Source organism: Neoarius graeffei, chromosome 14, assembly GCF_027579695.1.
Source record: "Neoarius graeffei isolate fNeoGra1 chromosome 14, fNeoGra1.pri, whole genome shotgun sequence".
In the NCBI taxonomy this organism is placed as follows: Eukaryota; Metazoa; Chordata; class Actinopteri; order Siluriformes; family Ariidae; genus Neoarius; species Neoarius graeffei.
The window spans coordinates 43,836,632-43,864,631 of NC_083582.1; the positions used below are offsets into that span (position 1 = coordinate 43,836,632).

The window sequence follows — 28,000 nt, forward strand, 5'->3', positions numbered from 1 at the left end:
GCTTTTCTTATTGGAAGCCATGATGGAAGTTTAGCAGCAGAGGAGCGAGTGAAAGGAAAAGCGGGGACTGAGCTGGAATCTTCTGCAAACAGCTCCTTCTTTTAAAATAAATTAAACCAGGAGGGGTTTTTTTTTTATCGTATGGTGGAGGCTGTCAAATTTTTCTTTATGCATTGGAATACTGACGACGACGACGAGGATGGTTGAATTTTGATGCGTTTGTGTGTATTTTTTTTTTTAAAAATGTACGTACCTGCTAACTCGCTAGCTAGCCAGCTAGCCGCTCGTTAGAGCCACACGGAGCTGCCTGCTGCTGCTCCTCACCGCCGCCGCCGCTTCCCCTACCCTACTGCTGCTCCTCAGGCTCATTATTCTGCTTTAGAAACGTCGGAGAGATTTTTTCTCTCCGCATTTCGGCCACAATCACGGCGACTGCGGCGGATTCAGAGACTTGGCGTGCTGCGGAAACCTCTCTGTGCGAGACGTGGAGACGCGTGTACCTCGGTAACCGGAGGATTTGTGGCCGTGTCGGTGTGGATTTGAGCGGCCGGACCGGGCCTGCTGTAGGCCCTCCTTCTCTATGAGCGAGCAGCAGCAGCTACAGCAGCCAGCACACGGCCGCTAGCTAGAGTAGGTGAACATAACGCTAAAGCTAGCGCATCGGAAAGGACTGCGAAGAAGAAGAAAAGGGGGGAAAAAAGCCCGAAGAGCTTAAAAAAAAAAAGCCTTAACGACGGCATTTCACCCGGAGGCCACAATACTGTCGATTACTTTAAAAACCCTAAAGACTCCTTTCACAGCTATGGCTACGATCATACAGAAGATGGTCAGCCGAAACAAAAGGAGATACCAGGAGGATGGGTTTGATTTGGACTTGACGTGTATCCTCTTTTTATAATCACACTTCTGTCATGTATTGGTCTAATTTAACGTGTGTGTGTGTTGTATGCGAATGAGGTTTTGACCTCTGGTCTGATTAGCTCAGCTGAAGGAAATGGAAATGAATATTAACCCGTTTGTTGCCTTTGACTTTATCAACCTGTCAACCCAGGCTGTGATTGAGTGTCAGTCAGCATGACATCACTTCTAGATCCAGTGTCAGTCTGCATTATGATAGTAATCATCACTACATATCTGTGCTGAAATGTCTACGTTACATTACATTACATACCTGTGTGTGTGTGTTGGTTAATTCCCCGGCTGATTCAGTGTCTCTGTTCACACTAGCTACTGGATGTCCTGTCATCTGTTTGCGTAGTGATGTATGTATTTATTTATTTTTTCTTTTTCCTGCTGCTGCTGTTTCATGTCAACACTTCGGTGGATTCTGACCTAAAGCTAGCTGGCGTTTTGATCAGAAACAAAAGCTCGGTGTGGTGTGGTGCGGTGCTGTGTGCAGAGGATCGGCTGGCCTACATAACGCAAGATTACACTCACCATCAGGGCTACACACAAAGGAGCATTGCATCAGCTGCTTGCAGAAAATGGCTGATGTTGTTAATAAGAGCCCCTTTAAACCAAACACATTGCCAAATTGAACTGCTTGTATTCTCCAACCCCGCCAAAAAAAGGAAAATCGGATCTACGGGGTTAAGGTGATAACGTTTTTCTCCTTTGCGGTTCGTTCTGTCCGTTTACACTCGAATAATCCTTATTACCTTAGGACTATCTGTCTGCGTAATGATATTGTTAGTTTGTGGTTCTTTTTTTTTTTTAAACCAGGTACAACAAAGATGCGTCTTTGGAAGGAGAACAGGGCGTCATACACTTACCTGCATGTTGTATTTCTGTATGAGGAACGCTCGGACTCCGGTTTTATCGTCTGATTCATGTCCGAATGGCTTACAGGCAGGGACTGTGCGCGCGCACACATTCACAGCTCTTTAGTTTACGCTTACTCATTAGGAAGACACACATTTTATCCAGAGTAATTTAGAGCTGAGCAGTTGAGGGTTAAAGGTCGTGCTCAAGGGCCCAACAGTGGCTGAGTTTGAATCCCCGTACCAGAGGTCTCGCTGTTGAGACGCAACCTTTCCGATCACTAGTGCAGAGCGCTAATGACTGATCTGCTCTGTGGCAATCCTTTTTCCATGTTCAATTTCTTAAAACGATATTGGCACTTGTGGGTTACCTGTGGTTGGTTTGTTTGATGTTTTTTTTTTTTTTTTTAACGGTCAAGACAATTTCCAGGGGTGTTGAGACGCTATTTCTGGATGGCCACAGCACTGTAAGGATTTAGTTTTTTTACCCGTCTAATCATCTACTTCAACTAATCACCAAGGCCTTCATAGATTGAAGTTTGTGGTATGAATAAAAATGTGGGAACACGCACATCTCTAAACAACTGTCACAGTTGTCGAGAAATAATGAGCGTAAATGATGAATCGTATTGGCTTGGCGTTTGGCTGTTAAGTGGAGCTGGCAAAACTTTAGGCTCATCAGGCAAGCTATCCCTTTTCACTTCACACTGCCCATTCATGAATTTTCACGTATTTCAGCTTTGGTCATGAAGTAGGTATTTACGTATGTAGTGGCATCTCCTGCACATTGCTTTGTAGGGATAGCATTTCATAAAGCATTGTAGGGGACGAGTTGCAGTTAGTCGGCTGATTTTGTTAGCAGGAATACTTTCTTTCTGAGAGCATAAATTATCACACTTGTTTTATTTAGGCCTAGATTGCATGATGCCTGAGTCTTCTACAGATTCCCATCCAGAACTAATTAGTTGACAACTGTATATAAGTAAACCTATCTGCTCTCATAGAAGACCAGATGGTGTTCTTGAAACTATAGGCTCGAGCAGACCACATGATGTTACTGAACCTAAAGGCTAGGTGTTATTGTTAAGAATCCCCCCCCCGCTTTCTGAAGTGCATGTGTGCACGGTCATCCTTAAAATGTGCATTCATTTTTCTCCGTGCATAAAGCTGGTGTTGTACGCGTGCATATGTGCCGGAAGTTGTTTAAAGGAATGCTCCAGCACTCGACTGCTCCACTGCATTCACATCATATATATTATATAAAAGGTGTGAAACAGAAACAAGACTTCTAAGAGCAGTGTTTGCAGCTGAACAGTTTACAATAACTGTTTACAACGTGCAACTATGTGATGGGAATTCAAAGCTATATACTAACAGTACAGGTATTAAAGGGAGTGAGATTATGTCATAACTAAAACTATAGGAACAGTTTAATTTTCCAACACACACTAGCAAAGGAGTAGAAAGTGATTTTTGTTACTTGGTGTCCATAAAATCAGAATAAGTATTTGTGCGTGTGTGTGGTTTTATTAACACTCCCCCCCCCCCCCCCCCCCCCCAAAAAAAAAAAAAGTCTTGCCATTGTGGATACAGATCTCTTGAAAAATGACATGCTGTTCCAGATATTTTAATTTTAAAGGTTATTGTTTCCATGAAAAGAGCAAAAGATTTTTGATGACTCATCCTGATTTTGTCTCCAATTAAATGCTCTCTAGAAGGCATGTCCTGCCCTGTAAACAAACTGCAGTTATCACTTTATACCAGCTTCTAGTTCGCGTTAAATGTGGTCATTCGTGAAGCTTTGGTTGTGCACATTGTTCTCTTTAAAAACCATCCGTTGTGCTTTGAAAAAATGGAGTTTGCGTGTCTCAAATGGGCTCAAACATGTGACCTCACTGTTAAACATCATGGTCTGTGTGTTACGATGCAGATAGTATACACACGGTTAGTACGCGTGAAGGCTGAGAGATAATGAGGCTTGTTAGTAAAGCTCGTCTCTGGTACTGCTGCAGTGGTGCTAAACCATGGCACGGCAGTTGGAACCCTCTGTTCAAGGACACTGAGCAACGGCGTTGCAGTGGGCAAATTGGCAGCGAGAGATCCTACACAGCTGAAAACAGCAGTTAAAACTCGGTTGCTTATTTAGCTGGTTTGCTAAAAGTTTCTCTAAATTGGCTGTGAAGTGCAGTATACTTTGTGCAACACACTCTCTCAAGCCCGTCAAGACTTTCCCTCGTTGACTTCCTGTTTCAAAAGAAAATGTCAAGGTACAGAATCAAATCGTAGCTCTCCATCCTTCTCGTGTGCACTTTTGTGCTTTGCTCTGAAAAAGTAGCTTGATCTATGAAAGGATGACTTTGACAGATGTATGCTTTAATTCACAAAGCCTTTTGACTGAAGTATTAGCGAAATCCGTTTTTACAAGATGTTTATTGTCTGCACCAACAAGTGCCTTGTGAGTCATAAGTGAGCTTTGAATAAACTGGAAATAGGAAAACGCGTTGAAGCTCTCGTCTGTGGTTAAAGCTAGACGGCCTTTCGATTTCCTAAAATCGGTGAAATTTAGTTCGCTCTGAAATTTGGTGATTGTGGGATGTTTATTTCTGTAATATCTCACAAACCAGGCCATTCTGTGGCTGGGAAGTTTATTTAATTTGAAGGGATTCCCGAGCAAATAATGTGCATGAAATCGCTCGCTTCGCGCAGTCAAGCAGACAGAGGGAGTGCAGGTTTTCCTGCTTCTTCTTTTGGGTTTTACAGCAGCTGGCATCCAGTGTTGCGTTACTGCCATCTACAGGTTTACCTTTGACCGTGAACTGACGGTCCCATCATTCTGTCGCTAAACGAACAGCTGATCACACCGAGGTGCCCGCTGATATTTATTAGTTTGGTCCTGCATTTCCTTTCCTTCGCAACATGTCTTTTCTTCTTGCTTTGTTACCGTAGTCAGTCTTTCACATTTAATTCGCATCCTCCATTTTCCTGCCCTGTTTCAAATTTGTATCCCACGATGCCTTGCGCAAACAGGGAAAGCCCACCATGCGATGCATGATGTAGTATCTTGAATTGGGTCATGGTGAAGCAGGAAAAAATAGCGGAGAATTTAGGGCCACGTGGCGTTAAATTCATTAATTGTTCTATTTAAAAAAAAAAAACTAATAAAATTGGAAGTCTGATTTCGAATTCGGTTGCTTTCGGTCCACTCAACAAAAATAGTGTCAGGGAAAGTTCTTTTTATGACCTACGCTTGAAAAATCTGAAAGGCAGTCTACTTTTAAGATGGCTACATTGCTGATGTATGGATAGAGACCAGGTTGAAAATCACTGGGTTATTCCTTTAATGAGCATTCATTACGAACTCTAATTTTTAGCTGTTTCGATAACAGCAGGGCTTGTAGAGTAAATGGCACTGTATTTGAGGTTTGGTTGAGATGCTGATGAATGTGTGACTGCTTGTTTATTTTGACAATTGTGATGTTGACGTGGTGATTACCGATTGATTGATTGATTGATTTAGGAAGGCTATTTATAGCTCGGTTGGTGAAACGAACCCTTTAGCTGAGGAAGGACACGGTTCTGTACCAGCACAGTGTGTGTGGAAACGTTTGCTCACTCAGGCTACATGAGACTTTTTACAGCTTTCAGTGGAAATCTGAGATTTGCCAGTGAATAAAACGTGAGCTATAAATATAGTTCACATTACTACCTGCAGGTGAGGTTGGAAACAGTTCAGTTTTCTACCTGATTATGGCCTTAAACAGCTTTATGGAAAAAAAAGAAAACGGAGGACGCTTCCATATTTGTAGCAACCTTGGAGAAAAGCGCCAGCAATTGTGTGTGATTTCCTCCCCTTCTTACTCATTTTGGACTGCACTTTTTCTTTCATTCTTCAGATCTTGATAGCCAGCTGAACAATTTCCTTTTACTTGCTCACTATGAAAACACCTGCATATACTAGGGTGGCTTTCGTGTAAGTTAGATGTACAGTATGAGTCAAAAGTCTGGACACCCCTACTCGTTCATAGGTTTTTCAGTATTTTGACTATTTTCTACATTGTAGAGCGATACAGAAGACGACAAAACTACGGAATAACATGGAATTTGTATGGAATTACAGTATGTGGTAAACAAAAATGTTTCATATTTTAGGTTCTTTAAAGCATCCAGCGTTTTACCTTGATGATGCTTTGCACACTATTGGCATTATCTTAACCAGCTTCATGGGGCAGTCACCTGGAATGCTTTTCAATTAACAGGTCTGCCTCGTCCAAAGTTAATTAGTGCAATTTCTTGCTTTCTTAATGTAAATAATAACAATACAGTAAATAGCCCTATTCCACGACTGTAGTCATTGTGTCAAGAACCGCTCAACTAAGTAAAGAGAAACGACATCCATCATTACTTTAAAGTGCCATTCCACCATTGGATGTATTCTTTGGCATAAAATGCAATATATTTTATGACAACATGACTAGACAGAGAAATCTTTTAGCTTCAAAATGATATCAAACACAATTTTTTGACAACGACAAGTATATTAATTTTGCGACCAGTCACCTACCCTTTTAATTTCCGCGCGGTAGTGAAACGTGATGTCATCGGCAGGTTCCCCTTCTTGTGTACCACGTGTCGGTCTATTTTTAGACCAGGAACCCCCCAAAGTGAGAGTGTCATTTCTCCTCGTATATGGGGGCCAAAAAAATTGCGAAAAATTGAGTTAATCTTTCAGTTAGCTAGATTTATTGGCATTAGCTAGATTTATTGGTATTATTTTTATCGCGTTCTATCCGCCATTGCTGATATGTGCCACGTCACACGTCACGTAGTACACAAGAAGGGAAACCTGCCAATGACATCACGCGCGTAAATTAAAAGGGTAGGTGACTTTGGTCGCAAAATTAATATACTTGTCGTTGTCAAATTATGTTTGATATCATTTTGAAGCTAAAAGATTTCTCTGTCTAGTGATACCATTTATATATGTTGTCAAAATATATTGTATTTTATGCCAAAGAATACATCCAGTGGTGGAATGGCACTTTAAGACACAAAGTGTCTTTTAATTGATAAAGGGAAAAAAAAACCTTTTGAATTAGCTGTGTCCAAACGTTTGACGGATACTGTATGTGAGTGTAAATTAGGAAATGCCATGTAAATAAGGGGCTAGTGGGTGGCATCTTGTCCATGCAGCTGAAGCTGAATCATCATTTACACTTAAATCACTGCTCATTTGGATGTCATGCAAGTTTCGTGAATCAGACACAGGTTTATTTATCCATCATTTTGTACGCTCAAATCTGTACGGCTTTAATGGATAAAGGTCAGAGTATTGGCAGGATTGGATTAATTTCCAGAGCTTGTGTATTTGTTGAACGACTTCAGTCAGGATAATGGAAGACGATTAAAGATGAAACTGGGGTGGAAGTTCGAGTAGAAATTGAATGCAGTAAAGTGTTTCTGAGAATTTGCCCCAATAATTAATATTTATATATCGCACACGCACTAAAGTTGAGAAGCTGTACATATCAGCCTCGTACTTTCCAACTGCAACAGAGACTCAAATGTCGGTTTTAAGCACAGCACTGTTTGTGTGAGAGGGAAAGCTCTTGTTGCAGGCTGGTGTGTGCGTTTAAAGTCAGAAACGTGCAGTACTAAGAGGATTAAACAGTGTGTGAAACAATGTAGTTAGGGTATGATTTGCATTTTTGGCCAGATATAGACTTGATGGTACTTATTCCTGAGGAATACCGAAGTCTTAAGCTGTTTTTATGTAAACGTGTATAATGAAAGGAATCATGACCGACTGATTTAAATACAGTAAAGGCCGATTTATGTTGACAACCCAGTCCTCGCAGACGGTGTCGCAGATAGCGTCTGCGTAGCCCCCCCACCTTCGCAGACGCTCTGCGCGCACCTCCCAAAAATTGTGACCGCCGCAGAAGCCTCGCAGACAGCGTCGCAGACAAGAGGGCTCTGATTGGTCCACTCTACACCCGCTGTGCATGCACTTCCGCTTCCCTACTTTCCCGGTTTTTGTTTTCATGACCGCCATTTTTAAAAACACGAGCGAAGATGCAGCAGCATGAAGAGCGGTTGATCGAGGAAGCGAGGAAGTACGTACATCTATACGACTCCAGTTCTAGTCATTATAAGTAACCGGAGGATAAACACTCCACTAACCACACCCACCAACTACTCCTAGCGATTTCGCGACTTCGTGACCCCTTGCGTTGTGGCGGTGAATAACATCGCGCACGCCTATTACTCCCCGCTCAACGATAAATTACAACTGTCTGCGAAAAGCTATCTGCGAAAGCCTTGTCGCAAGAGCATGCAGAGGCCTTAAGACACAACACTGCGTACTGTCTCACTGCTTTGTGGCAGACATCACGGAAGTACTCTGGTTCTGCCCTATTCTGTGTATCAAACAGAAATACTATAAAATCAGTTTTGATCTCTTTTTAAAGTAGGTGTCTAGGACTCAGCTTGGTTTCATGCCACACGAAGAGTTTCTGCACAGAGGGAAATCCTAGACCTCAAGCTGTTCAGTTTGGAGACCCTCTCATAGTTGGTGCATGTCGGTTTAAAAACGCCTCCCACCAAACGATCTGCAGCAGCGTTAGACCATAGAAACACCAGATGTTACCAAATTACGTTAGTATAAATGATGAAATAATAAGACAGTATGACATGCATTAATATTGAAAATAATGAAGGGGGCAATGGATGCCAGCTGGTCTGTGGGTAGGAAGACTGTTAACGTCAGATTTTTATTTTGCATGCACACTGTTGTATGTCTTTCTTATAAATCCACAATGTATTTTTGTAGTTCTCATGTTTGTTGGCAAAAAACCTGACTTCCAGAAATTTTTTTTTTTTTTTGAGCTCTACAACTTCGTCACTGAATATTCCCAGGCTGTCTCTGCAGTTATCTGTATGGTAATCACTTCAACAGCACTGAGCCTGAATGTTTCCAAAATGGTTCAGCTTTGCCATTCATTCTTGGCTTATTCTTGTTTATAGTGGCCTTTAAAATGATGAATGCTTCCTCTTTTGGTCTTTGCATTATCGTACGTTTTAAAATGAAAGGAAATGGTTCTGATATCAGAAAGCTCTTTCTTTTAATAGTTCAGTAAGGGTCGGTAACGAAACAGTACATGTACACAAAATGCAGCCATGCAAATGGGTTAATTTTGTATCAGAGGTACAGGGATGGTTACATTTATTTGGACAGATGTCATGTTTTCTGATGGATTTCCTTGGAAAAAATAAAACAGTGGGCGGCACGGTGGTGTAGTGGTTAGCGCTGTCGCCTCACAGCAAGAAGGTCCTGGGTTCGAGTCCCGTGGCCGGCGAGGGCCTTTCTGTGCGGAGTTTGCATGTTCTCCTCGTGTCCGCGTGGGTTTCCTCCGGGTGCTCCGGTTTCCCCCACAGTCCAAAGACATGCAGGTTAGGTTAACTGGTGACTCTAAATTGACCGTAGGTGTGAATGTGAGTGTGAATGGTTGTCTGTGTCTATGTGTCAGCCCTGTGATGACCTGGCAACTTGTCCAGGGTGTACCCTGCCTTTCGCCCGTAGTCAGCTGGGATAGACTCCAGCTTGCCTGCGACCCTGTAGAAGGATAAAGCGGCTAGAGATAATGAGAGTGAGATGAGAAATAAAACGGTGGAATTCCATGTTAGTCTGGCTTTTAGCTGTGTGATTTTTGTGTGGGCATCTACATATGCTGGAGTTTGACGGTGAAATTAATTCAAGGGAATTGTATTTGTGAAGGTAAAACGAATCTGGAAAAGGGCTTAACTTTGAGAAGGCATTTCCTCTTCAGCATGTCCGTCTGATTCCCTACATGTAAAGGAACATGTTGCGTTTGAAGCATTTCCCGTCTGCCTGAGCGGACTGGCTGACGGGTTGGGCGATGTGACAAAAATACCGTATCTCAATTCTTGAAGGCGTTATTACAATACACAATATGCACCATTATATAGGCCTATAGGTTTGCTCAAAAACTCTTCTATATTAATAATAATTTTATTGCTGAAGAACATTTCATGTCAGAAATAAATATCTATAAGTGAGGTGTGGTTTTCTCCCCCCAGCCTCTTCGTATACGCGTTTCTCTTTTGAGCTGAGCCCTGACGTGAGGTGCTCCTGTCATAAGAAGTGTCTCCAGCCCCGTGTGTGTATGTGCTGCTTCACTGCTCCATGTGAATGTCAGGCAGCGAGGACTGATGAGCTCTCACGGCACTTGTTATAGAAAGGTGAGGAAGGAAAGTGATTCCAGGTCAGGCTGAGTTTCAGCGTGATTTATTTAGTGCCCCTGTGTGGCCTTCTGGGTTAGAGGTCTATGCATCAGTCTCTTACAGTGAGACCCATCTGTTGTGTATTAGCCAGGAGTCAGTTCTCCGGCCTCTCGCGGCACGCTGAAAGTCAGATGCCACATTAGATGAGTAGTTGAAGTTCTAGTTTGGCTTCTTGTAGCCTTTGTGTTCGCGTCTCTCCGTGTCTGAAACGAAGTGTTTCTGTAACGTAACGTACCCCTTGGCTCACCCTTTTATAGTTCTACCGAGATGAAGTATGCTCATAAGCCATAACGGGCCGAAAATGTGCAGTTACATTCCAGGATGTGGCGATGGCCGTTTTTGTTGGCTGCAACATTGTCAGCTCTCCAGAAATGTCTTTGCTGGGTTTCCTTAATTCTGCAGAACAGATATTTATCCCAACATAATTGCTATGGGCTTTCCTGCTGAAAGACTCGAGGGGGTGTACAGAAACAACATAGACGATGTTGTACGGTAAGTGGCTCACATACTGTATGATTTAACAGAAAGACTCACAAAAATGCTAAACTGGCTGTTGCGTTCTTGTAATATTGTCTGTTGCAAAGATTTCTCATTCAGGGTCTTCGAGCTTTACTGGGATACAGCTGAGGTTATGAGAATCGGAAGAGATGTTTGCGTTAACTCTGCTTGACAAAAATGATATTTTATCCCAATACACCGAGGTTGCTAAGAAACCCAGCAGAGCAGACAAGTGCATGTTTTTAATGGTGCGCTTATTTAATGTCTTAAACAAAAAAAAAAGTAATTCATTACTGATCACTGAAAATGAGGACAGGGAATTCTGTAACATTTTAAAGATTTAATGCTATCTAAAAAAGTATGTAAAAAGATATCACGATATCTGCAAACTCTCACAGAAGTGTATTGTGAGACAATTTAACACAATATTATTATTTCATCATATTGCCCAGTTCTAACTGGATGTTCATTTAGGCTTAAAGTGCCATTCCACCATTGGATGTATTCTTTGGCATAAAATACAATATATTTTATGACATGACTAGACAGAGAAATCTTTTAGCTTCAAAATGATGCATCAAACACAATTTTTTGACAACGACAAGTATATTAATTTTGCGACCAAAGTCACCTACCAGGCTTTTGTCTAAACGGGGGAACAGGGGCGCTGCGCCGTCTTACTCTCGGCGTGCGCCCCCTTACCGACTCCGTGAAAACATCCCAGCAACACTACGTGACAATGTGTCTGATCATCAAATGCGTTATAATTGCTCCAAAAATATTCCAATCATAGTAGATACACCGCCAGACGGTGCAAAAACAATCCGAATTGGCGTTTTCCAGACTGAGGCGCCATGTTGTTTAGTTGTTTACTTGTCGCGGCTGCTCTCGCGAGATTTGACATGGGTTACATACAAGGTCAGCTGATTTGTAGAGCGAGATTTCTCGAGACTGAATGACCTTTCACCCACCGGCGCGGGAGCTTTTGACAGAAGTAGCTCGCGAGTTGTTTTTGTTGACACTTGGGCATTTAAAGATGTCATCCCGTGCCGCAAAACGGAAGAAAGCCAAAGACTGTCCGGGACAGAAGAAGATTACTTCTTTCTTTTTCAATGTTGACAGACAATTTGTTACAGTTTCCCTCTCAGATAGCCTCAGAATGTCCCATTGGAGCATTTTTCAAAGGCTTTGCACGGCGGGGGGGGGACAACCGGCACCATCTCCCCCCGCTTCGCTCCCTCGCCATGGTGAGCGCCCTCATACTAAATTTTTCTAGAAAAAACCCTGCCTACCCTTTTAATTTCTGCGCGGTAGTGAAACGTGATGTCATCGGCAGGTTCCCCTTCTTGTGTACCACGTGTTGGTCTATTTTTAGACCAGGAAACCCCCAAAGTGAGAGAGTCCTTTCTCCTCGTATATGGGGGCCAAAAAAATTGCGAAAAATTGAGTTAATCTTTCAGTTAGCTAGATTTATTGGTATTAGCTAGATTTATTGGTATTATTTCTATCGCGTTCTATCTGCCATTGCTGATGTGTGCCACGTCACGTGGTACACAAGAAGGGGAACCTGCCGATGACATCACGCGCGGAAATTAAAAGGGTAGGTGACTTTGGTCGCAAAATTAATATACTTGTCATTGTCAAATTATGTTTGATGTATCATTTTGAAGCTAAAAGATTTCTCTGTCTAGTGATACCATTTATATATGTTGTCAAAATATTTTGTATTTTATGCCAAAGAATGCATCCAATGGTGGAATGGCACTTTAAACCTCTCAGTCTCATTGACCTTGATCAAGTCCTCCCATCTGAACATGATGCACTCTGTGACATTTGGAGAACGGACATGTCTGGGTCAGAAAAGGAGCAATATGATGCACGGCTCTGTCTCACTGCTGACTGATGGAGTTCTGCAAAGTGCCTCATTTAATCAGCACGTTAAAGTAGTTTATCTGACATTTGAGATGATCTCAAATAATTATGATGCAGCAGAGGAAAGCAACTTTTACTGGGGCAGAGGTCAGCACAGGAATTCATGCACGCACGTGGCGTTTTTAATTTATTTATTTATAACAGAATTGGGGGGGGGGGGTTTATATTGTAATACGTTTTTACCACAGCTCATTTATAGCCCTCATAGTATATAAATGGCATGAACTTCATAGCGTTTGACGACTCTGAAATGGTGTGTTTGTCAGCTTGGTGTAATGGTGTGCTGCGTGCCGAGAGCCACACTCATCAGATGGTGGTTTGGACAGATGCAACTTTCAACGTCGTCTGTTTCTGGAAATGTAATTATCGTTTTCTCCACAGGTTTCTGGATTCAAAGCATAAAAATCATTACAAGATATATAATCTGTAAGTATATGTTAAATCATATAATTTCCACCATTTTATTTTTCGAGCCATTGTGCCAGCTGCTTTATTAGGCTAATAAATCAGTCTGTATTTCTTTCAGTTGTAAAGTATGACACGAAACGGGACTCGATGTTTTCTCCTAAAAATTAAATGCACTCGTATCTCCTGAGCTGTCTTTTCAGCCTAATTATTGACCGAAGTCATATTAACTTAAAAGTAATCTCTTGTTCCATTTTTGCTCACTTGCCTGAAATAAATACTTCTTTCAGTCGTTCTGTGAGTCAGCTAACGCAGGCCTTGTTGTTGTTTTTATTTATTTTTGTTGTTGCTTTTTTTTTCTTTTTTCAGATGTGCAGAGAGACATTATGACGCTGCCAAATTTAATTGCAGAGGTAAGATGCCAAACATGCAGAGCCCATCTCCCCCAAACTAACCTTGGAATAATTAGGCTTTAGTAATAAGTCATTGACCTTTCTGTTTGTCTCCTGCAGTTGCACAATACCCGTTTGAAGATCATAATCCTCCACAGTTGGAGCTCATCAAACCGTTCTGTGAAGACTTGGATAAGTGGCTCAGTGAAAATGACAATCATGTGGCAGCCATTCATTGTAAAGCTGGAAAGGGTCGGACGGGTGTAATGATCTGCGCGTACTTATTACACCGAGGGAAGTTCGGAAAAGCGAAAGAGGCTCTGGACTTCTACGGGGAGGTCAGGACCAGAGACAAGAAGGTAATTACAGAGCCTTATCTTTGCGTGTGTTCATGCAAGATGAAAAATTGGACTCTGTTTACATTTTTCACTGCACCAGATGGTTAGTCAAGTTTACGCATGATTGAATCTGATAAAATGCAGTGAAAGGTTTAATACCGTATGAAGACTCGGAGTCGGTCATTAGCTTTGCTGAAGTAGTGTCTGGGTTTAGAACAGCACCTGAGTTTGAGAAGTTTCAGTATTATTGTCTGTAATGTGAAGCAAACTGAGGAAGACATTTTGGCAATTTGCTGTTCACAGGGCGTAACGATCCCCAGTCAGAGGCGATACGTCTACTACTACAGCTACCTTCTGAAGAACCAGCTTGACTACAAACCGGTGGCACTGCTCTTTCACAAGATGATGTTTGAGACGGTGCCCATGTTCAGTGGTGGGACCTGCAGTAAGTGCTTCATTCTTGCAGGCATGCTAAGCTGCTAGTAGTTCTTGAATTCTCACTTAACCTGTCGAAGCACTATTGGTGGGAGACTATAGCTTCCCACCCCCACATCTGTACTTCCTTCAAGTGAAAATGTGCTTTTTCTTTTTTTTTTCCCCCCTTTTTTTTATGCAGTTTTCTCTGACAAGTCATATGACTGCCAGGAGATCAGTTCAGTTCACTTCTTGTGGTTACTTTTGTTTGAAATTGGAACTCTTGTCTATACACCTCATAAACAATCAACTCCCTCGCTTAGCCACAGATGAGGAAGGATTAAATCGAACATTATGGTGACCTTACGCCATTTACTGAGACAGTTTGCCAAGAGTCTGTCTTAAAGGGACTACGTGTATCTGATTTGCCAGTTGGATATCTTAGACATTCAGTTTGGGTTGCAGTCCCTTTCCTTATAGAGGACATCTGGCCCTGACACACACACACGCGCACCCCAAAAAAGTTTTTTTTTTTTTTTTTTAAGGTTCTGTTTTTTTTTCTTGCAGGTTCTGTTTTTTCCCCTGAACATTTATATGTATAATATAATATAATATTAGTAAGTAAACTTCTTTAAAGGGCTAGAACTGTATTATGCAGCTCATCCTCCACCAGTCAGGTAGAGACGATTATGAGATGTGTGTGTGTGTGTGTGTGTGTGTGTGAGAGAGAGAGAGGGAGGGAGGGAGAGAGAAATAGTTGTGGTCAGAAGAACATGAATGTCCATAGCAGCATTGGGCTTTCCATGATTTCTCTGAAATGTTCTTTTTCTGTGGCAGAATGGTTGTACAGCATATCTCTAATGGGGGAAGATAATTTGATGCACAAATTTTAACTTTTTTTCCCCCCTCTGCAATCAGTACAGGGTTAAAATTATACATACGCTTAAAGGAACAGTCCACCGTACTTCCATAATGAAATATGCTCTTATCTGAATTGAGACGAGCTGCTCCGTACCTGTCCGAGCTTTGCGCGACCTCCCAGTCAGTCAGACGCGCTGTCACTCCTGTTAGCAATGTAGCTAGGCTCAGCATGGCCAGTGGTATTTTTTTGGGGCTGTAGTTAGATGCAACCAAACTCTTCCGCGTTTTTCCTGTTTACATAGGTTTATATGACCAGTGACATGAAACAAGTTCAGTTACACAAATTGAAACGTAGCGATTTTCTATGCTATGGAAAGTCTGCACTATAATGACAGGCGTACTAACACCTTCTGCGCGCTTCGGCAGCGCATTGATATCTGAGCTCCGTATCAATGCGCTGCCGAAGCGCGCAGAAGGTGTTAGTACGCCTGTCATTATAGTGCAGACTTTCCATAGCATAGAAAATCACCACGTTTCAATTTGTGTAACTGAACTTGTTTCATGTCACTGGTCATATAAACCTATGTAAACAGGAAAAACGCGGAAGAGTTTGGTTGCATCTAACTACAGCCCCAAAAAATACCATTGGCCATGCTGAGCCTAGCTACATTGCTAACAGGAGTGACAGCGCGTCTGACTGCGTCTGACTGACTGGGAGGTCGCGCAAAGCTCGGAGAGGTACGGAGCAGCTCGTCTCAATTCAGATAAGAGCATATTTCATTATGGAAGTACGGTGGACTGTTCCTTTAAAGGTCATAGGCATTGGTCGGAGGTGAAACGTAGAATATCAACTTTATTGTCTAGAAGAACGACCCAAAAAGCAAATTCAATCTTCCTAGTGTCTAATTTGCACCCTAAAATTGAATAAAACAGTTAAAATGTACTGTTTTGCCCAATTTCCGAAGGTTTGTTTACATCTCACTTATGCACCCTTTCACCGCCAGGGGACCGTCACTGTGACGTCATTTAAGGCAAACAGACCGGGAGCAGTTCTGCGTTTTAACTGCGAACCGAGCACACGTGTACGGACTTTGGTCGTGAGAGGTTGTGTAAAATGTCTGAAAGCGATTTTTTTTGAAGTAGGAACTCTCCAAATTAAATATCGAGAGGTGGAACCATATATGTATGAACCTATGGCTGTTGCGAAGCAATCAGTGAACGTGGTTCACTGGTTTGATTGTGCGGCCTCGGAATCGGACAGCGACTCGGCCGACTCTGATCGCGGTGACCCCGGACCTCAACAAGACTCGCGCCCAAACGATTTATCCTGGTAATTATGATAAATTCTTACTTTCGTCATAATACTAAATAAGAGCCCTTTTGAAGAATAATTAAACCACGCTCCCTAGTGGATATAGGTAACGATTACTGGACAGTGCGCCGGTAGGCTACATTAGCCTGCCATCCGCGGCATTATACTATTTATAGCCTACTCTAAGCGAGGAAATATCCCTTTGTCTCATTTCCACAATGATTGTACAGGATCCCTCAGGATTCTTGACTTGTCAATTGCAATCAAAAGTAAAAATGTTTACCTCCAATCTTCTCCTTTTTGCTTGAGCGTTGCTGGTCCGTTTCTTCTTTGACTGCTTGATTTTGTTTCACGCGCACAATCCACTCGCTCCGCCTCTTCTCCTCTTTCGGAAAAAGCCAATCCACTCTCTCTGCCTCTTCTCCTCTCTCGGAAAAAGGTAAAAACTTCTTCCTGAACTGGTCCTGTTGTTACAGTTCACTGCACAACAATAAGGCATGGGGTTTTTCTTTGGAAATTCCTGAATGCCCGTCTGCACTCAAGTCGAACGGCAATGTAAGTAAACTGAAATGGACTCAACTCAAGCAGTTTGTTTGGCTTAAATGACGTCATGCACCGAGTGGTCACGAAAATAGCCGAACAGAAATTCGCCACAATCCGCGTTAACTTATTTTAATTATTACTTATTAACAATACTTCTTGGGACCAGAAGAAAATTACAGAGGTTTTTTTTTTTTTAAACATATAAAGTTTCAAATGTGCATAAAATTAAAACCGTTGCCTATGAGCTTTAAATGACTAATTCAGTGGTGCTGAAAGTTCCAAAATGACTTAATTTGCCAAGGACAAGGCCTCTTAACTTCGTGTTAGTGATCATGATTTACTACAGCTGGTAGCTTCTCTGCCAACATAAAAATGGTTTGTTTGACAGCACTCATTGGATTGACCAACACGTTACAATGGGAAAATCCCAGGAGCTTAGTGCAGATCTCAGAAAGAGGATCGTAGATTTACGCAACTCAGGGCTGTCTCTTAGAGCCGTTCTTGAACAACTGCAGATTCCAATATCATCAGTCCAAATAGTTGTAAGTGCAAGTTACTTGGAGGTATAGCCACTTTGTTGGAAGAAGACCCACACTGTCACCCTCAGGTGAGACAAAATTGGTCTGGATGGTCAGGAGCAACCCATCATCCACCAAGGCACAGGCCTGCCGTGAACTGGAACACTACAGTCAAGGGAGTTTTACATTGCCATGGACTGAGAGGCTGCCATCCAAGAAAGAAGCCCCTGCTCTAAAATCAACACCTTTAAGCCTGACTAAAGTTTGCAGTTGACCACATGGACAAAGAAAAAGTCTTCTGGAGGAACATTTTATGGTCGGATGAGAGAAAGATTGAGTTGTTTGGTCACAATGACCAGAGGGACATTGTACCAACTTTTAAAGGAGAACTGAAGGCGAAATTTTTTATCATCAAAGTTCTATTTATTTCATTTTATTAAATACAGGAGTGCATTTTTGATAGCTATTTTGTCACTGCTATAGCAAGTTGTGAGTGTCTGAAATATGCTATGTGATATCAGTCCATATGTCAAAGCAATGGCCGTAAACGAGATTCGTTGAGACCTGTGTGAGACGTCGTAGGACAGAAGTAAAACGTACAGCGCAAATCAAAGTGACCAACATCTGCCAACGTTGTCAAAAGACACGCGTGCCCTCTTTCGAATGCTGATGTAATCAAGCTGGAAGTTTTGTTTGTTTTAATAGCAATCAGGAAAGTTTGAAAAAAGTAGGCAGTAATCGTCATTTAAACTCAGTTTCTGTGCAATATTTCGTTTGGAAAACAGTTTTCAAAATGGCGGCGCTGACGCTTCACGTTTCGAAGTCTTGCACAAGTCTTGTGAAGATCGCGTGGATAAGTGACGCCTGCCGTGTACCAAACGAACTAAATTCAGCATGGCTAAAAACCGAATAGGCCGATTAAGTATAATTAGGGCCCGAGCCCGAATGGGCGAAGGCCCTATTGCTCTTGTAAGAGTTCACTATTCTTCTTCTTCTTTATTTTTCTCCGCTGTTGGGCCATTTTCGGGGCGCTTGCCATGGGCGAAAACGCACGAAATTTGGCACCAGTTCCGAGAATTGCCACCGCTACTCAGAACCAGAAGCCCAAACTTGGCCGGGGCTCAGGGCCTCTATAGCTCCCCCTAAGTCGTTGTGATTTTGGCCTCCCGCATTAAGGTGCCTGGTTGCCATGTAGTTTGTTGTAGTGGCATGCCATTTGGTACGCATATGTATCTCACTAAGCCGGACAAAAATGTAATGCCAATGCATTAGCCACGACCAACAGGAAGTGAGGTAATTTCACTTTTGTGCGAAATGCATGGCCACGAAGAGGGCGCAACTCCTCCTAGACCGTTCATAGGAATGTCACAAAAATTGATACACATCATCTACAGACATGGCTGACAAAAGTTACTAAATACGTTTCACGTAGGATAAACCGTTCAGAAGTTATACGTCAATCAATTTTCAATGCTCAATTTTACATGCTTAAAAATTCATAACAAATCTTCTAATTGCTCAACACTGCTCATACTTCACACGCAAATCACTCATTGGGCTTCTGACATGTTACCCAATTTCTGTGATGTTTCGCCACTGGGGGCGCTATTTTTGGGCAAAAAATCCAATCTTTCCTCAAATTTGGTCAAACTTCACGGCCACCCTCTTACTACCTCCCATGTCATGTATACCACATTTTGGGAATTTTCGTCCATGGGGGGCGCTGTTTTTGGCCGACGCAGTTGCTCCAAAACGGGTTTTTGGTAAATAATTCCATAATGCTTTTCCTTCACACCACTACCTTGTGATAGTACGTTGCTGTTGTAGACACTTATTTTTCCAACTCATAATCGCTCATGTACAGCATAGCGCCACCTACTGGCATGGGAAAAACCAAAAAATTTATTCTTCAAAAATCTATATCTCATCTTCTATTTACTCAATTGTCATCAAACTTCATATGCAAACTCTTCATAGCTCACCTGACATATACGCCAAATTTTGTGCACTTTCGCCCCTGGGGGTGCTGGTTATGGCAAAAATGATATTGCAGCTTCTGATTTGTCAAACTTGGCAAGCAAACTCTTTACAAGACCCTTATTGGGGCGCTTGCTATGGTCGACAACGCACGAAATTTGGCTCCTTTTTCTTAGACTGCCACCACAGGCGGGCCTCAGGGCCTCTATAGCGCCCCCTAACGTGTTGTGATTTTTGCCTCTCGCATTAAGGTGCCTGCTTGGCATATAGTTTCTAGTTATTATTATTATTATTATTAGGGCCCGAGCACCGTACAGTGCGAGACCCTATTGTTGCCATGTGTCCAATTCTGTGCTTTGTCGCCATTGTGGGAGTAATGTCTCTTGCCGAAGAAGCTGTGGAAGGTATTTCGCGGGGACGCATGCCCCCGCCCCCCTTGGCCGCTGGCGCGAGGGCCCGTCAAGGCCGCTTGCGGCTTTATATTTAATTGCAATTAGTTGCCAAAACGAGTTACGATATAAGGTTACTAAAACCGAAAATGTAATTGAATAACACGTTAATTAAGAAATGAAGCAAGTTTAAAAATGACTTCAGTTCTCCTTTAAGCATGGTGGTGGTAGCATCATGCTTTGGGGCTGTGTTTGCGGTCAGTGGAACTGGTGCATTACACAACATGGATGGAATAATGAAGGAGGACTCCATCCGAATTCTTCAGCATAACCTCAAACCATGAGAAACTTGGACACAGTTGGGTGTTCTGATAGTACAGTGATCTCAAATACCCATCAAAGCTGGTTGTAGAATGCAAGTCCTGACCTCAACCCTTTTGAAAATGTCTGGACTGGGCTTAAGTCAGGGCGGCACGGTGGTGTAGTGGTTAGCACTGTCGCCTCACAGCAAGAAGGTCCTGGGTTCGAGTCCGACGGCCAGTGAGGGCCTTTCTGTGTGAAGTTTGCATGTTCGTCCCGTGTCTGTGTGAATTTCCTCCAGGTGCTCCAGTTTCCCTCAAAGGCATGCAGGTTAGGTTAATTGGTGGCTCTAAATTGGCTGTAGGTGTGAATGTGAGTGTGAATGGTTGTTTATCTCTGTGTCAACCCTGGCGACTTGTCCAGGGTGTACCCTGCCTCTCGCCCATAGTCAGCTGGGATAGGCTCCAGCTTGCCTGCGACCCTGTAGAACAGGATAAAGCGGCTAGAGATAATGGATGGATGGAGGGCTTAAGTCAGGTCTGTGCCAGGAAACCAACAAATTTAATTGAATTGTACCAATTCTGCAAAGAAGAGTGGCCCCATATCCAACCAGAATTCTGCCAGAAGCTTGTTGATATCCACCAAACGCGTTTTATCAAGGTGAAACTTGCTATGGGACGTTTATCCAAATATTAGGCATACTGTATATAAACTTTTTGGCCCTGTATGTAAATTTTGGTGCTGTACTGATTTTTCAGGAAAAAATAAACAAAAATATTGGGGGTGGGGGTTGTATATTTTCTGTTAGGGTTGTACAGTGGTGCTTGAAAGTTTGTGAACCCTTTAGAATTTTCTATATTTCTGCATAAATATGACCTAAAACAACATCAGATTTTCACACAGGTCCTAAAAGTAGATAAAAAGAACCCAGTTAAACAAATGAGACAAAAATATTATACTTGGTCATTTATTTATTGAGGAAAATGATCCAATATTACATATCTGTGAGTGGCAAAAGTATGTGAACCTTTGCTTTCAGTATCTGGTGTGACCCCCTTGTGCAGCAATAACTGCAACTAAACGTTTCCGGTAACTGTTGATCAGTCCTGCACACCGGCTTGGAGGAATTTTAGCCCATTCCTCCGTACAGAACAGCTTCAGCTCTGGGATGTTGGTAGGTTTTCTCACATGAACTGCTCGCTTCAGGTCCTTCCACAACATTTCGATTGGATTAAGGTCAGGACTTTGACTTGGCCATTCCAAAACATTAACTTTATTCTTCTTTAACCATTCTTTGGTAGAACGACTTGTGTGCTTTGGGTTGTCGTCTTGCTGCATGACCCACCTTCTCTTGAGATTCAGTTCATGGACAGATGTCCTGACATTTTCCTTTAGAATTCGCTGCTATAATTCAGAATTCATTGTTCCATCGATGATGGCAAGCTGTCCTGGCCCAGATGCAGCAAAACAGGCCCAAACCATGATACTACCACCACCATGTTTCACAGATGGGATAAGGTTCTTATACTGGAATGCAGTGTTTTCCTTTCTCCAAACATAACACTTCTCATTTAAACCAAAAAGTTCTATTTTGGTGTCATCCATCCACAAAACATTTTTCCAATAGCCTTCTGGCTTGTCCACGTGATCTTTAGCAAACTGCAGATGAGCAGCAATGCTCTTTTTGAAGAGCAGTGGCTTTCTCCTTGCAGCCCTGTCATACACACCATTGCTGTTCAGTGTTCTCCTGATCGTGGACCCATGAACATTAACATTAGCCAATGTGAGAGAGGCCTTCAGTTGCTTAGAAGTTACCCTGGGGTTCTTTGTGACCTCGCTGACTATTACACGCCTTGCTCTTGGAGTGATCTTTGTTGGTCGACCACTCCTGGGGAGAGTAACAATGGTCTTGAATTTCCTCTATTTGTATACAATCTGTCTGACTGTGGATTGGTGGAGTCCAAACTCTTTAGAGATGGTTTTGTAACCTTTTCCAGCCTGATGAGCATCAACAACGCTTTTTCTGAGGTCCTCAGAAATCTCCTTTGTTTGTGCAATGATGCACTTCCACAAACATGTGTTGTGAAGATCAGACTTTGATAGATCCCTGTTCTTTAAATAAAACAGGGCGCCCACTCACACCTGATTGTCGTCCCATTGATTGAAAACACCTGACTCGAATTTCACCTTCAAATTAACTGCTAATCTTAGAGGTTCACATACTTTTGCCACTCACAGATATGTAATATTGGATCATTTTCCTCAATAAATAAATGACCAAGTATAATATTTTTGTCTCATTTGTTTAACTGGGTTCTCTTTATCTACTTTTAGGACTTGTGTGAAAATCTGATGTTGTTTTAGCTCATATTTATGCAGAAATATAGAAAATTCTAAAGGGTTCACAAACTTTCAAGCACCACTGTATGTTGTATAATCCACAGAAAAGAACAGTTCAAAGAAATTACTGAAAGCTCAATACATTCATGATTTAATGGTTTGAAAATGTCTCCCTCACAGATCCACAGTTTGTGGTGTACCAGCTGAAGGTGAAGATCCACACGTCTAATCCAGCACACACGCGGCGTGAAGACAAGTACATGCACTTTGAGTTTCCCCAACCGCTGCCTGTGTGTGGAGACATCAAAGTGGAGTTCTTCCACAAACAGAACAAGATGTTGAAAAAGGTATGTCGCGCTTAAATAAGCCACAGCCTCGGCACAAAGGAAGTGCAGTCACGTGCCATAGAAACTACAAAATTTCAATTGATGTTAAATTTAATATCAGGTGTAAAAGTTGCCGTGTTGTTTATTTTAACCAGGACAAGATGTTTCACTTTTGGGTGAACACTTTCTTCATCCCTGGACCAGAGGAGAACTTGGAGAAGGTAGAAAACGGGAGTTTACTGAAGGAACTGGATGGGATCCAGAGCACAGAGAGGGGGGAGAATGACAAGGATTATCTAATCCTGATTTTAACAAAGAATGACCTGGACAAGGCCAACAAAGACAAAGCCAACAGATTATTTTCCCCAAACTTCAAGGTGCGTTCAGGCTCGCGCACAATACACACCTATGTGGGATCTGGTAATGAGAGGTCAATGTCAGCGCCGATCTCCATTTCTATAGCCCTCGACCTCTCGCCTATTACATAGCTAGGGTTATGGGGGGGGCTGGTCCTCTGTTAACTGCAAGAGTTTGAGTCCTTACTAGGGATGGCGAAAACTAAAAAAAAATCTTGACCGACCACCGAGCCTCATTAGCCGGTTAAAGTCGGTTAACCTATGAGTTTAAACAGGGATGCAAACGGCGCGCCTTTTTCACAGCTCGTGCAGATCCGATTTTTTTTGGGGGGGGCGTTGGAGTGTTTGAATAATTTCATCAGAGTAAATTCTGTATTGAAATTGCTACATAAGCAAATGCCGTTACAGTCCATGAAAAAGCCGGCATCTGCGCCTTTAGTTTGTGTGGAGAGATATGATCTGCAATAACATTGCATCTGCAGTAGCATTGTTGGCTACAGACCGAAACATACTTTCAGAATGCACTGGCCAAGGCAGGACTAAACTCGATGTGCCTTCTAATAATAATAATAATAATAATAATAATAATAATAATTAATAATAATTTAAAAAAAAAAACAATAGTAATTTGTAAGCTAAAAACCCTGTGTCTTTTTTTCTTTCGCCGAGTGGCAGCCAATGTTGCCAGATATTGCTGATTGTTTTCCAGCCCAAAATATGTTCAAAACCCGCCAAAATCCACTTAAAACCGCCCAATCTGGCAACACTGGTGGCAGCTGTGTTCAACTGGGGCGGGACATGACTGAATGGGTGCTTCTGATTTGTCAGCTGTCTTTAACTGGGGCGGGAGGGCGGGACATGACTGAATGGGTGTTTCTGATTTGTCAGCTGTCGTCCTTACACCGCATGGCATGCCCCAAGCGTTTACAAACACAGAATTCCAGGTTCTCCGCTCCAAAATCGGCAGCTTCAAAACGATTTTTTATTTTTTCACTGACAACCAAAAAAAATTAACCGGTTAACATTGATTTGGTCAACCACCGGTCAAACGGTCATTGGTTAACATCCCTAGTCCTTACTCGCATCCGTATTGTGGTGTGTCTCGCCAGATGGCAGTAGGTACCGTTTTTATGACTTTGGTATGACCCGATTATGAGTAGAACTCGCAATCTCCCAGTCGAGAGGTGGACACGCTACCCACTAGTCCAACTCGTGCTCCTGAGAGATCAGTAGGCTAGTCTAATTTGTGTAATGTGGGGAAACTGTTCTGAAACACATCAGAGGATACAGCATTCATAAAAGGAGACTGTTTGTCTTGTTATTGTGTGGGGTTTTTTTTTTGTTCTAGCAAATGCAGGTTAATTTCAAATTGCTTAGTGCTTACACACGGTCTTCAAATTGCTTTCTCTCACAGGTGAAGCTATATTTCACAAAAACGGTGGAGGAACCATCCAACTCAGAGGCCAGCACTTCAGCGTGTGTAACCCCGGACGTTAGTGACAATGAACCGGACCATTATCGATATTCTGACACAACGGACTCAGATCCAGAAAACGAACAGCTGGACGATGATCAACACACGCAGATAACGAAAGTTTGAACTTATTTTGTTTATGGGAAGACAAGAAAAAAAATCTTTACATAAACCAGAGTTGTAAAAAGGAGAAAACTTGAATATGAACTGAAAGCAAGTCCTTTTTTTTTTTTTTCTTTTTTTTTTTTTTTTTCCTTTTTGCCTCTCCGAAACAGAAGTACATAAGTGGGACATTTCTCATGTAAGATGCCTCCATTTTAGGGACACTATTTCTGACCAATTTTTTTTGTTTGCCCCTTTTATTGACCGTTGTTGACACCTCTATAGCTGGGAGCAGGGGAGGGGGTGAAGTGTGCTGCTGCATCTCCTGATCATAATAAGGCCAGTGCTAATGTCCGTTTCCATCCCCTACATGTCTCCCCCCCCTCCCCCCCACTGCACAATCGTCCATCCATCAGGCCTTCTGTTTTACTTACTGTGAAGCTTTTCGTGCTGTCCGCAGACTAACCCACCCCTTTAAAAAATAGTGCAGTACAAAATTTATAGTCTGCTAGCATCATTGCCACTAACGTAGTAATAATGATTCTTCTGCATATTTGGTTATATGACATTTTAGCTGTCCCCTCCCTCCCTCCCTCCCTCCCTCCCTCCCTCCCTCCCATCCTTCTCTGTTAACTGCAAATGCAGCAGGAAAAACACCGTAGCCCCAATATTCTGTCAGTGGTGATGTTTTTATGTTTAATTTACCACAGCAGGGAAATCAGTGTTGCAATAATGTTGAGACAATAGTGGACAAAGGTTTGCATGCTAATTGAATTAGTATCCATGTTGATAAATAAATGTTATATAATTTTATTTTTCTCCCTTCATATGCAATGTTTCTGCTGGCATTAAGGTTTGATTATATTTAGTTACAAGGTGACGCCCCATGTCATTCTCTCACCAGGTGTATTAGTATTAATTACTAAGCCATCAGTGGCATTATATTTTGTATCACATGGGTTTTTTTCCCCATTAAAACTGCTAACGTGTAATTAATCAGCTGGCACCAAGCAGATCTGTTTTGGGTTCTTGCTTTAAGTTCTTAACGTCGGTCCGTTTACTGCGTCAGTAAGTTAATGATATGAGACGACTTGTTTTGAGGTTTCTGCGTGGCCACATTGGGTTGAATCGCATGCTAGTCAATGTGCTGAACACACACGAGCTTGTGTGCTGAGGGGCTTGTGATCGTGGCCTGGCTGTGTGGAGAAATACCTGCTGAATGCTATGTATGAAAGAGACTTGAATGTAAGCTTGTGTTCCCCTAAGTGCTATAAGAAACCTCGTCCAGAGTTTGATGCCATAGTTTCATTTTCTCTCCATCTGTGGAATATTTTTTATTTATTTTTTTTTAAGATCCCCCCCCCCCCCCCCCTTTTTTTTTCCTTCCCCCAGACATCAGATTCTTGGCTCTTCAAACTGTTTGTAGCCTTATTGTGTGGTCTAATGAAACCTGGATCATTTGCTTATTCCACATTGGTGCTTCAAGAAACTGCCAAACTACAAACACACAATGAACAATAATGTCAGAGCCAAGAATGTGTGTCCATGCGGGGGTGCTTCTGTCAGATGTACTATTTGTTTGTGCTCTGACTGTTGGATGTCTCCTATCTGACTGGCTGGGTTCTCTAGGTTTTTAAAGCCCACCTCTCCCTCCATTCTTGAACAGGATTCATTCCTTTTGGAATGAGGTGCAGCTACAGATTTTACATGTCTTGTGCTTGCTTCAGACATATTGAAGCCATATATATATATATATATATATATATATATATATATATATATATAAATATAAATAAAATGTGTCCCCCGCCCCGCATGCCAAATTGTTCGAACATCTGTCTCACTGTGAGTCGTGAGCCAGAACAAAAAGTAAAAAAAGAATCTCCATCTCTTGGGCAAAAATCTTTGAGAGGTGAGGGGTAGTGAGCAAGCTGCCTTTCTCCTGCTGTCAACGTCATGTCTTCACTCTTCTCACCAACTCTGCGCACGTGCTGTACAACTTGCTTTCTTTTAGAAAGAATACGCTCCAGAGGTTTGAGAAGGAGGTTCTCGGTCTTCTGTAATGCAGCTGTACAGTAGCCAACCCAGGGAAAAAAAGACAGCGTTACAAATCAAGGGTTAAGTGTTGTTTTTTTTTTTAAACATTTTATCACTGAAAACCTGCCAAAATTAAGCTTTTTTTTTTTTTTTTTTTTTCTTCATCCAAAGGCAGTAGGGAGGTATTCTTTGCCTTACTTGAAGTTAACAATGCTTACTTTCTGCTCTTGCTTTCTACCATTTCTGCCCAAGCACTGACTACATAGTACTTATTTAAAGCTACTATAACAGAGCAACATATTGTGCTAGACTTTTGCACAGTTACAGGTTTTTGCAGGGTTTCAATCAGCAGTCCACAGTATTTTTTACCCCCCAAGACACACACGCGCGTGCACACGTCAGTAGTCCCCTCTCAGTAAAAGCCATGCAAGCAGTGGAATGAAGTGTCTTGGTATAATCTGTGTATTTCCCATAGAACCATGTAGTCCCTTTTGACTGAACGTGAAGAAAAGGATTATTTATGACAGTATTCATAAGACCCTCTGCAGTTATTCTGATTTCTGAATATATGCTGTTTAAATAAGACAAATCTGTTCAAGGGCATCACAGGCTAGTGTCAGGTCGCAGACCATCCTTAGGACATCAGTACAAAACTCTACTACGCCAACTCCAACACATTCAGACAACTTGGTTTCAGTACTGTAACTCGTCAAATACAAACACCTGAAACCATCTGCATCCTTTATGTGGCACGGGTTTAAAAAAAAAAAGTTAATAAAAATAAACTTGTGTGGAGCTCACAGGCAGCATCAAAAAATTGTTTCAGCTTTAATGATTTAAAAAAATATATATATTAAGGTGCCAGTGTGTAAGTTTAATGTCATTAGTTTTAGCTGATTTGTGCAATATGCTATGATGCCTGTGGTTACCACAAAGTGCCTCGTTTACTGAAATAAAAAGAAAAAAAGTGCTTGTTTTAGACCCAGTTTTAGAACATGGTGTCATGCATGTAGACTGACAGGATGGTACTGTGCACTAACTCACCTGGGCTTTACACACTGCAGAGGACCCACGGGGCTTTAGCTCCTGCCACATCCTCATTTCCCCCCTCTCCACTTCTCTGGGTTCAGTTCCATTTAGGCGTAATGTAAACTCCTCTGGTATATTTTCAGTCATTTGAAGAAACGGAGCCTTATTCCATTTCAGCCTGTTCAGATAATTTTGTGATGTGCAACAGTTGCTCTGTGTGTAATGCTATGCACTGAGAATACACAACCAACAATGTATGAAATATTGTATAGGTTATGTACAGGTTATGATGCTCATACAAATCACTTGTTTGTTTGTAATTGTATGTGTAAACTCCCCTTTATCTTAGTGTTATAAAACCCACATAAATCCAATAAAGTCTCATTCTTGTCAGCT

General features: G+C 42.0%; 1 protein-coding gene across 1 annotated transcript; it reads left to right on the plus strand.

The window, feature by feature from the left end:
- Positions 1-27,997, plus strand: ptenb (phosphatase and tensin homolog B). Its single transcript, XM_060939754.1, has 9 exons — positions 1-881; positions 10,469-10,553; positions 12,873-12,917; positions 13,266-13,309; positions 13,409-13,647; positions 13,930-14,071; positions 22,461-22,627; positions 22,762-22,983; positions 24,377-27,997. Exons 1-9 carry the CDS (start codon positions 803-805, stop codon positions 24,560-24,562), a joined length of 1,209 nt encoding a protein of 402 aa, XP_060795737.1. The 5' UTR covers positions 1-802; the 3' UTR covers positions 24,563-27,997.
- Positions 27,998-28,000: the final 3 nt, after the last annotated feature.

Excerpts from the sequence above, each read along its gene's own strand:
- ptenb (XM_060939754.1), top strand. The coding sequence starts at position 803 with ATGGCTACGATCATACAGAAGATGGTCAGCCGAAACAAAAGGAGATAC. Across the intron at positions 14,072-22,460 it reads GTTCAGTGGTGGGACCTGCA|ATCCACAGTTTGTGGTGTAC; the intron begins GTAAGTGCTTCA and ends TCTCCCTCACAG. Across the intron at positions 22,628-22,761 it reads AGAACAAGATGTTGAAAAAG|GACAAGATGTTTCACTTTTG; the intron begins GTATGTCGCGCT and ends TATTTTAACCAG.